Genomic DNA, 12,191 nt, shown 5'->3' on the forward strand with positions numbered 1-12,191 from the left:
AGAAGGTAATTAAATCTCGAGATGTATTAAATTTACGATATTTGCCAACAAGATTGATACACGTAGTTTTCTTACTTAACACAAATATGTTTTAATCTACAAACAACAATACAATTTATAATAACGATTATTACAAATAATAATTTATATACAATAGTTTTACGAACTTACAAACTGTACTGAGTTTTCCATTTGGTCTGGAAATGAATATTTTATCGACGGTTCAGGAATAGCGAATTATATGTTTATATTGTTACACTTTGATTAATGGCTACCCTCACACGTTTACCAACTGACTTTTCTCCGATGAAGATATCTATTGTTCTCATAGAAATACTAACGTCCAAAGTTAAGTCACTGAAGCTGATCGGTTTTTAATGTTTAAAATCTATAAACGTTTCTCGTCAAATGTCTGTAGTTTTCCAATTAATAAGTGTTTATCACAATTATAGCTTTCGAAGTTTATAGTATACTGACTCTAGCAAACCAACAGTATTAAATTCCCTCCTGGTGCGTTGGCTTACAAACTTTAGTGAAGTTCTCGAAAGTTCAGTTAGCGCAATACTAGCATTTGTGCACACACACACACACACACACACACATATACATATATATATATATATACATCATTGATTCTTATGTTAGAGAAGCTTCTACAAATTTAGAGAACCGTCGGAACTTTCCTAGTACACATTTAACGATATAAGTTACATACATTTCTAAAAACATTTAACTGAGACAAACATCGACATTAAAGTAAATATACATTAGAAAATCTGTTACAATATAAAAAGTGAGGTGAGTTTTATTGTTGTCACTTAACAACCAAATACTTGGTTCTTCTCCGTAACATGAATATGTAGACATTTCGAAATTATTTAACGTAAAATGTTTATATTCATAAATGTTGATACTTAAAGTGGAAATTATGGGCATTCTTCGTTCTTTCTTTTACGTGGATGACGTTTTAACCCTGCGTCCCGAGTGGTTTTTTGCTCATAACTTAAAAAGTATCACGAGTAGGCTAATAGAAGTACAGTATATTATAAATATTATACTAACACACATCTACATAAATTTTATGCAAATTAAACGACAAATAAACTGTTTATAAACAAATAACCAAAAATAGGAGGACCAGAAAGTGTTCGTACAGTTCAGAACGTGTGACAAAACTAATATTCCCGTAAATATTTTGTTTAGTTTGGCAAATAAACTACATTATACCATTTCAGAACTAGACAGTGGGTTCATAATTATTGGAATTAGCCAGCAAAAAATGTACTTCCGACAATTTAACGCCGTCTCCGTCATTATCTGCTTGGTCATCATGGCGAACAGGAAACAACTGTCCAGTGATTTAAAAAAAAAAAACGAATTATTGTAAAATACAAGTCTCGTGTGTCTCTTTCCGGTATTGCTATACAACTTAATGTGTCGAAATCTACTGTTCAAAGCATAATTGCCAAGTTTAAGCTTAGAGGATTAACTGCTAACCTCCCTCGTTCCGGACGCCCCACCAAAATTCCAGAGAGAACCAAGAGGAAGGTTCTCAGAGAAGTTAGTAGGAACCCTCGTATAACACGTAATGACATACAGAAACTGGTAAGGGAAACTGGGGTTGAAGTAAGCACCTCTACAGTTACGAACATATTACGCTCTTCTGAGTTCAAAGCATGCCGTCCTCGTAGAACTCCATATTTAAAGCCTGTTCATTTAGAAGCACGATTAAGGTATGGAAGAAAGCATGTAGATAAACTCTTTACCTTTTGGAAGAGTATTCTTTGGTCAGACGAGACTAAAATCGAGCTTTTCGGCCACAATAATGTTCGTTACATTTTACGTAAGAAGAGAGAACGAAATCTTCCAAAGAATACCGTCACTATAGTTGAACAGGATAGCCTTCACCGCGTCAACGGAATCATGAAAAAAGAAGAGTACGTTGTTATATTAGGCACTTATGTTAAGAATAATGCTCGGAACTTGCGGCTTGGGTGTCGTTGGATTTTCCAGCACGACAATGACCCTAAGCACACATCGAAATATGTGCAATCCTGGTTGCAGAGGAACCATATAAGCGTTCTGAAGTGGCCATCGCAGTCACCCGATCTCAACCCAATTGAAAACGTTTGGCATGAGTTGAAGACCAGGGTTCATCAACGTAATCCGACAGACTTGCAAGAGTTGGAGGCCTTCTGTAAAGAAAAACAGATGAAAATATGACTCGAGTACTGTCAAACGATCATGAAGGGTTATGAGGAGAGACTGTGCCAAGTAATTCACCTGAAAGGCTACACATCTGGCCATTAAAGTAGACGCATTAACACTTTCTGCCCCTCCTATGTTTGGTTATCTGTTTATAAACAGTTTATTTGTCGTTCAATTTACATAAAAATGTATTTAGATGTGTCTTAGTATAATATTTATAATATACTCTACGTTCATTATTCTAATCGTGATACTTTTTAAGTTATGAGTAAATAACTACTCACGACGCAAGTGTACGAACACTTTCTGTCGTAACTGTGCTAATGTGCCACTCTGTCCAACAGTAACTTAATCTTGTCCAGTAAACATGTCATTGATTATTGTTTTGAATTTTTGTTTTTGAATTTCGCGCAAAGCTTTTATTTGTTTGTTTTGGAATTTCGCACAAAGCTACTCGAGGGCTATCTGTGCTAGCAGTGTAAGTTTAGAGGGAAGGCAGCTAGTCATCACCACCCACCGCCAACTCTTGGGCTACTCTTTTACCAACGAATAGTGGGATTGACCGTAACATTATAACGAACCCACGGCTGAAAGGGCGAGCATGTTTGGCGCGACGGGGATGCGAACCCGCGACCCTCAGATTACGAGTCGCACGCCTTAACCCACCTGGCCATGCCGGGCCGCATCGTTGATTATGAAAACGATTTTGATAGTGCAATGATCAATTGGTTTTTTAGGCTTGGTTTATGATATATGAGGAAACGGGGAGAAAACTGGAATGAAAAAGTAGCAACATGTCGTAAATAAGTGATGTTTACGAGAGTTGTTTATTTCTTATTAAGAACAACCTTAAGCGTATTTTACAATCTGTTTGAAAATGTAATAACATCTTTGTGTTTCTTGTTTTGTAGGCTTAACCTGTTTATTTGACAGATTTATGTGAAGAAAAAACTAACGTTAACCTTTTATTTATTCTATAGTTTATGAATTTTATTTTTAAGGAAAGTAATAAACACAAGATATTTTATTAGGATTTAATACAAATCGCAGCTTTACAAGCTGATTGATTTGTGAAATCATGTAAAGTAAGCCATAAAAGAAATGACTAACATGTTTTGTTTCCAAACATCGGTCCTCACGTGAGTCAGTAGTAAGTTAGCGGACTTATAATACTAAAATATGGTGTTTGGAATATGGTGGTGGAAAGAGTGGAGATAATTTGTTGTGTAGCTTTGCGCTAAAAATAAAACATTAAAAAGTGCAAAACTATCTCATCTGACAACGCAAAATTAAATAAATCAAAATATACAATCATTGTGAGCCAGCTCTAACTAAATTGTTGCCAACAAACATCTCCATCACTGGGGTTGAATGAACCAAATGAGTACTCAAGCCATCTGTCAGAAAGTGTCTGTATATTTTATTTGTTTTACAGTAAACCTGTCTTAGCCGGAACCTGCTTAAGGTGGAAACCTGTACAAGTCGGAAATATCAAAATTTTGCAGCATTATCTTAAGATTTCTCTTACAAAAGGCCCTCTATATGGCGGAACCTGAGTAACGCAGACGGAAAACTATCTTTCATCTATCTCATCTATCAACAAGTAAGATTAAAACCTGAGTAAGGCGGAAAAAATGTTTCTGATTAAATATTAATTTCTTATTTAATTAATAATTTCTGTAAATATTAATAAATTATTTAATTAATAATTTATTTAAATATTAATAAATTTTGTTATAGTAAGTATTGGTTAAATATATTCTGTTCTTTTCTCTGCCATCATTATTTTTGCAGTTAAATTAGATACATGAATTGTAGAAATATATTTGTCTTTTAAGTGCAAATATTAAATAATTCTCACGAAAAAAATAAATTCCTACCTTTCCTAACTTTAAAATTTAGGGAAAATTTACTTAATACCCTCATTTTTAAAAAAAGCTACTAAATACCCTCATTTTTTAAAAAAGATGTTTGTTATGACGATTCTAGTGAAATCTAAACTCTAATTGAGAAGATCGATGCAGATGATTCTGTGAACGCGAAAAGTTTTGTGAACGTTGACAAGAATGTTTTAACAGAAACTGATGAAATTGGTTTAAAATCTATAATAGAATCGCAAGATGGTTACAGTGTGAGAAATTCAGAAGATGAACAAAGTGGAAAAGATAGTGAGGAAATAAAAATTCCTACTTTATTACAAGTGTTAAGTCATATTGACGCTATCAAATTGTATGTAAAAATGAAGAAGGAAAACGAATTTCATGAAAAGGCCGTAAAATTGGGGTTCTTTTTTTAACCGCATGAATAAACACATTAAAAAACGAAACAGTTAAAAATGGACACTTTTGTGTCCAATGGACACAATGGACAATATATGTTGAATGTCTATATTTGTTCTTATTCTAACAAATATAGCATAAACAGTATAATAACTTTATTCACAAACGTCTTACTTCCCTTGAGTCAAGCAAATATAAATTTCCTCTCAAAAATTATATATAATTAAAGAAATGCATGTTCACTATGTCGAAGCCGGAAATTTTACTGGGTACTGTGCGATTCTGCCTTAGACATGTTTTACTGTACTTATAATTAACTAGAGTACCCGTCTATTGTGCGAAATTATTGTAAATTTATGATTAATCAAAGGTTATCTTAGGACATAGAAAGTTGCTCCATTTATATTTGATTGTAAAAAAACGCAAATACGACCATAAAAACTGCAAATCACAAAAATGTGAAACTACATATTTGTATGTATTTCTCCATGAATTCAAGAAACCTTCATGCCAAGTAGTTAAACGAAGATACAACAGACAGTATTATTGTATTTGTTGTACAGATCCCATGTTCATAAAAAGTTTAAGAAATTGTTGAACGTTTCGTTCTTTTAGTTGATACAGATAAGAAATTATATGCACCATTTGTTTTCACCTTAGCACATAATAGAGGAGGGCATCTTCATCTTATACAGCATATAAACATGGATTGCGAAAATTTGTAACATGTAACACGAGACTGACTTTATCACAAAATTAAAAGACGAACGTGAGGACACAAAACATATTTTTTAATTTTTTTAATAATGACGAGTATTTTATCATAACTAATATATACAAGCGGAAACAGATATGATTAAAGAGAAAATCATCTTGCTTATCAGGTCGAACTCTTTAGTAGCCACCTGGTCAGAAACTTTGAAGATTTTGTAAGCTTAGACTCCAAGAATAAGAATGAGTGCTGTTAGAATACATAAAGTAGCACATTCGTTTCACCTTCTAAAAAATACAATTTTGTCAAGGAATATATCTGGATATAGATCTTTGTTTTCGTCTATTTTAGATACCTCTCTCATGTCTTGTTTACATATACGCCTCCTCCTGTATTATCTGCTCGAGTGTTTACGGTGTTGTATAAACTAAGGTGGATTGTATATTTGTTTTGAATTTCGCTTAAAGCTACACGATGGCTATCTGCACTAGCCGTCCCTAATTTAGCAGTGTAAGACTAGAGGGAAGGCAGCTAGTCATCACCACCCACCGCCAACTCTTGAGCTACTCTTTTACCAAGAATAGTGGGATTGACCGTCACATTATAATGGTTGAAAGGGCGAGCATGTTTGGTGCGATGGGGATTCGAACCCGCGACTTTCACATTAGGAGTCGAACGCCTTAATCCACCTGGCCATGCTGGGCCTAACTGATGTGGATCAATCGTAAAACATTTTACGCTGCTATCGCTCGTTTTAAGTCTGCGTCCACGCACTTTTTTCCCTATAGAACGTTCTCGTCAACCAGTATTCTTCTGTAATTATAAGTCTGTTGCGCAACACTGCCTTGAGTAAGATAAGTTTAAACTATACTGGAGAAAAGAGGTTTAAAAAAATCGATCAATTATGTGTTTAGAAGGGAAGCTGTATATGCAGAAAAAGAAGTATCTAAATAAAATGTGTGTTTATATGGTAAGCTATATATGCAGGAGAAAAGTAGTGTTAACCAAATTTATGAAATAAAGTAAGATGTAAGCGTAGAAAAATATTTCGAGCTTTACGTTTGCAGAACAGATAAAAAAACTGGATTAAGCCTGATAGAATTAAAAATGTACTAAATGTTTTTTTTGGATCTGTCAACTTTTGATAACTATACAGTTAGCATAATAATGTGTTTTGTGCAAAATTCATGTCTGAAGAACATGCACGTGCGTGGTTGCTTGTCACGTGCAAGCAGAAATGAATAAGAACTAACAATAAGGTGAGATAAAATGTGTAATATATGCAGATTGCCGAACAAGCAACGGAATTTGAAACTTTATTTTTGCCTTACAACGTCGTGCGCATGTGTAATTAAAGACCAGCAGCTCTGTGGTTTTTTTGCACAGTGCCATTAGGATGATTGCAATTGTTCGTGTTTTGTAAGCATTATATATATATATATATGTACTGAACTAAGCTTCCAGACATATGTAATTGTCACGCTAGAGCTAATAGGCTCTTCTAAAATACAAGGACCTGTTTTGCGGTTTATGAAATTAACATACGCGCACGCATAAGTTCAGTTTGCACGTGCGCAATTATGGTCGCGAAACAAGGATCATTTCGTAATTGTACATCCACTAAGATGTAAATTAAATTAATGTTTTTGTTGAACAAAACAGATTCTCTTATCTCATTTTTGAATAAATTTCACGTTGGATTTTCTTCAAGAGTTTCCATTAAACTTCGTTACCTTTCGACAGCATACTTAGTCTGACAGTTTCTTGATACTACATTAGTTGAACGTAAAGTTTCTTCAGACAACTGGTATGGACATTAAAACTTTAATTAAAATAAAGTACAGAATAACTTCCGACCTTCTAAGTCATCTTAGATTAACATGTAAAGGTCATCATGCAAAGATTCCTCATTCATAGGTGCACTTAACTTCACATTATCTTGATTATCTATAGAAATATGGCCTCGAAGGAAAAAATATTTGTTGTTTATTGTAAATTGAGAAACAAGGAATAATCACGAAACATAAACTTGAGACTACAAAACTTTGACTGGAAAATAAAGCATCATTTTTCACCACTACTAAGCCCAACGATATAAGCTGCAGACAAGCCCTCTAGTTAGATATTCTATCAAAAGACGTCACTCTGATCTTCTGACTTTTGTGGCTACTAGTTTGTATACGAAATTTCGACATTAAACATTCAGAACGACTTAAAACTTTGTTGTTTTATACTGTGGTCGAGAAGGTTGCTCACATTCTTGTCTGTTTTCTATATTTTGACATTGGAAGAAATGCGGAAACAAAGAACTCCTACAGCTGTGCAGTGTAAAAGCTTCATTAACAAGACTTCACTCTTCTTATGTTTTATGTATTATGATTTATGTAGATCTGGTATTTAACAGTTATCTGCCACGCCCACTTAACATGGTAATAAAAAACCAAATTCATAGTAAACATAATGGTTCTGTATGAGGGATAAAAAAGATCAAAGTTTAGCACTCGGAACTCATTCTCTCAAGGCTGGTATCCAGATGGTTCATAGAGCAGCGTACTATTTGTGTGTGTGTGATACTGGAAATTGAGTATCATGTTTCCAGGGCTATCTTACTGTGTAGTAGACAGCTAAATACTCTTTTCGCAAAGTCTACTACCAGGTGGACGTTTTGCATACTTTTAGAAGCGCGACATACAAGGGACAGGCTCAAAATCTTATAACAAGGAAAGTTTTCCTAAATAACAATGTTTCATATTTGAGATCAAAATACCTGCCGAAAGGTACTTCCCGTTCCCTTTAAAACAGTTTATGGAAATGTTTGTTTTTGTTGGATTTCACGCAAAATAGACGATGGATTTCTGCACCTGCCAACACTAATTTTGAAGTAATATAGTAAAAGAAAAGCATGCAGTCAACAACAGCCCCCGTCAATTCTTGTACAGACTATATAATTGGATTTGACCGTAACTTTAATAAAGAATTCACAGCCTCAAAGTGCGAAGAACGGTTTCTTTTATTTTATGAAGGCACTAATGTAACAGGAGCACCTTTCCTCAACATCATAGTTTGGCACGTTAGTCATGGGTCACGTTCAGGGCCTGTTTAAATAGTGAACGTGATGATGTCAGGGGAAGAAGACGTAAAATACATTGTTCAAAACCATGATTTCAACCAATTAGGTTTTGTTTTCGGCTTCCATGAAATGTCATATGAAAAGCAGAACTCATTTATTTAAGCAACAATAACTGTAGTTAAAAAATATGTTAAGATTTGCAAATAGCCGATTAATGGAAGAATGGTATGTTAACACTTTAGGTAATGAAATACATAGTTATTATTCGTGATGACGAGAAACCAACTTGAAGTAAAAATGTGCATAACGTTGTTTATCGTTCCAAGCAGCTGCACAGTAGCATGTGCAAATGTTCATATCAAATTTGAACAAAAACACGTGCCATTTGAAGTTAAGAATCTGACGTAACATAAGGTTGTGCACTCGAATTTTTATTGTGTTTTTTTTAAGAAAGTGATCGATAACCATCAAAACTCAACTTTCAAGCGTTCGAGTAAAGTATATGTAACTGGAGTTGGATTTTAAATTGGTTTAAATGTCACTCACTATGTTTTTGTATTAAATAAGTTTATTTTTTGAGACACTGGTTTATAAATTTACGTTTTTCTTATATATGTAGGATTACTTACAAGTTTGTTTTTTTTAGGTTTTCGTAATTGTGAAAGTGCTAATTTATAAAACATTCAGTCGAAGTTATTTAATAAAGTAGAGAAAATGCTATTTTTGTTATTGAAACATTTATAACACATTTCCAAAATATTTCCTTTTATACCTAATAAACCTTAAAACATCATTGATTTACAATCTGTCTCTCACAATCTGTTGCTAATCTAACATCAGTTATTTTTATGCAATATCGTCTACTTCATATCTATTAAAAGCTACTTCCTATTTAGCAGTAATAACTTCCTATTAAGCAACAGCTGTTTCCTATTTAGTACAAGCTACTTCTTACTCAGTAACACTTACTACCTAACTAATGTCGCTTGGTGGGACATCCGTAAGTTTTGGGCTTACATTGCTAAAATCTTGGGTGCGGATCCCCACGGTGGACACAGTATATAGTCTAACGTGGCTTTGCTCTAAACAAACAAATCTTACAAATAGCAATTAGCTATTTTGTAACAACTAATGTACAATTAATAGCAAGAAATTGCCCAGTTAGTAACAGCTACTTCTGACTTAGTAACAGTTACTTTCTATTTAACTGCAATTAGTTCGTATTTTGCCCCCCGCTAGTACAGCGGTATGTCTCCGGATTTACAACGCTAAAATTAGTGTTTCGATTCCCCTCGGTGGGCTGAGCAGATAGCCCTATGTGGCTTTGCTATAAGAAAAACACACAAACACACAGTTCGTATTTTAAAACAGCTAGTTTATAATTATTAGCAGTTAATCCCCATTTAGTAACAGCTACTTCCTTTCTATTGGCAACTAACTTCCTAATCAGTAACATCTATTTCCTTATTAGTAGCAAATATTTCCTATGTAACAGCAGCTATAGTTCCTATTTTATGGAACGTATATGCTATCAATAGTAGAGTTATTCTATTTATTATAATCTAATCTTTCTACCAGGTACAATTTAGTTTGTATTGAATTAAAGTGCAGAGATATAAATGTCTCGACAATTTTCTGGTTCAATATAACAGTTTAAAACTTGTTTAGTTGATAAACAGGGAATTTGGACCCGAAATCAAATTAACATTTAATTTAACTTACAAGAGCCATACAGGAAAAACTACTTGCTATCTTTTAACAGCTATTTTCTATATAGTAATAGATACTTTCTATCTCGTTACTATCATTGCTTAATTATTAACACCAGCCAATTTCTAACTTATGTAGCCCGGCATGGCCAGGTGGTTAAGATACTCGACTTGTAATCTGAAGGTCGCGGTGTCGAATATTCGTCACACCAAACATGCTATCCCTTTCAGCCATAGGGATATTATAATGTGACGATCAATTCCACTATTCGTTGGTTAAAGGGTATCCCAAGACTTGACGGTGGGTGGTGATGACTAGCTGCCTTCCTTCTAGTCTTACACTGCTAAATTAGGGACGACTAGCGCAGATAACCCTCGAGTAGCTTTACGCGAAATTCAAAAACAAAACAATCCTAACTTAAAGTATCTGTTTCCTGTTTAGTAATAACTACTTCCTAGCTATTAAAGTTACCTCCCAAGTTGGTGATTTTGACTTGAAATCAGTTATGATATCATTAACTAGTAATAACAATTTTACGTCTAACACAAAACAGTGTTTGTTTGTTAATCACAAAGCCACCTATTTGTGTTGTGCCCACTACGAGTATCGAAACCCGGTTTTAGCGTTATAAGCCTTCAGATTTACCGCACTGCCACTGGGGTAACATAAAACAGTGAAAACAAGACTCGCAACATACTAGTCACAAAATAATACGATTACGTAGGACTGTTGTATGTTGATTTGATTGTTTACGATTTACTGTGTTCTCTGTAAACCACATAAAATACAATTCTTTGATGTTTTCCTTTTTTGTTGTTTTAAAGTTGATATATTTTAGCAGTCATATTAAATTAACTCAATAAGAACGCAGCTTCGTAAAGTTGCTTCTTAGAAAGATATCCAATGCATTTTTTATCGAGAACGCCAGTACCAGATATGGTAGTTCAACAATACACAAGTATCGAAATAGTTTATAGCCAGATTAATCAGAGAGCAAATAAAATGTCGACCTGAAGATTAGTCAACCACTATTCAGCAATTCTACTAGATGGTCCATGATGTCGATTATAAGTAACATTGTTACATTAGTAGCGTTACAAACTAGTTTATATGATGTAGCCCTTAACAGAAATCGACCGCATCACACAGTAGGTTTGGTGAGATTTTATAAAATTGTATCGAATATGTCAAAGGAAAGATAGATATTTGTATCCTGCTTTTTTCAAGTTAATAAAGTTTTAACACACCCGTTCATGTCACCAATAGTACAGTAGAGAGGAATAGCTCGTGTTTTATTTTATTTTTTTAAAGTATGCGGACGAAATGATTTGGGGAAGTCGGCCAGGAAGAGTGACTTATTGTTGTTCTGTGTCACCGGAAGATAGCTGTTCATATATATTAAGTGAGGAACATTCTACTTTTCAGCCGTTACATTGTTTAAAGACATGGATAGCTTTTATTAGTGTTCGTTTCCTTTTTTTTTGACACAGGACTATAATAGTAGCCTCTAGCTGAAAGCCTTATGCCGGATATCCCTTCAGTGAAATATTATAATGTTGAAATAACAGAAGCATTACAGTAACATTTTTTTTGACAGAAGTGTCATTATATAAAAGAAATAACAGTGCTGTATTTCCTGATGCATCATGGGAAGTTTACTAATAGAACTTTGGACGGACCGTATGTTGTCGACAAATTCAGTCCTAGACACAGAATTGAATTAGATTATGAATAAGTAGTATATAAATCATTTACTTCCTCTAACTTTTGTGGGTTAGACTCCTCTATTCCTACCGTCATCCGGGTGGAATGATGTAACTGTACTTCCATCTGCGTAATTTCCCGTTTATCTGATTGCGCTTGATTTCAATGACTGATTTCCCTTTCAGTGTTTCACCCAATAATCACGCGTATCGTTGCTCATAATTCCTTCTATGCTATAGAAGAGACATCATCAAGCTCTCTTGACTACGATCAAACGGTTTCTCTGACGTACAGAATGTCATGGCCAGCTCTGTAAAAAAACTTATCGTAATACACTCAAAACTTGAAACTGTAAAGGAAGAATCGTCTAAAGAAAAAAGTATGATTCGTTATAAGAATGTGGGATAGCTGTTTGGTGTTTCGGTGTTGTTGTTTTTTATTGACGGTTATAATGTTTCCGACTTAACTAAGATATTTGATTACCGCTGCTATATTTATGACTCTAATA

General features: G+C 34.1%; 1 protein-coding gene across 7 annotated transcripts in view; it reads left to right on the top strand.

The window, feature by feature from the left end:
- Nucleotides 1-12,191, top strand: part of LOC143225794 (uncharacterized) — a 42,086-nt gene that overhangs the window by 11,552 nt on the left and 18,343 nt on the right. For 4 of the 7 annotated variants that reach the window (XR_013014090.1, XM_076455800.1, XM_076455799.1 and 1 more), the window contains exon 2: nucleotides 3,644-3,811. Coding sequence is in view for 1 of the 7 variants with exons in the window: in XM_076455796.1 (XP_076311911.1) it covers nucleotides 11,984-12,062 (79 nt within the window). In the remaining 6 variants the exon portion in view is untranslated. Of the gene's footprint in view, nucleotides 1-3,643; nucleotides 3,829-11,729; nucleotides 12,063-12,191 lie in introns of those variants that run through there. The other 3 variants (XR_013014091.1, XM_076455798.1, XM_076455796.1) reach the window with 2 other exon arrangements.

The sequence above is a fragment of the Tachypleus tridentatus genome, chromosome 9 (genome assembly GCF_004210375.1).
Source record: "Tachypleus tridentatus isolate NWPU-2018 chromosome 9, ASM421037v1, whole genome shotgun sequence".
Lineage (NCBI taxonomy): Eukaryota > Metazoa > Arthropoda > Merostomata > Xiphosura > Limulidae > Tachypleus > Tachypleus tridentatus.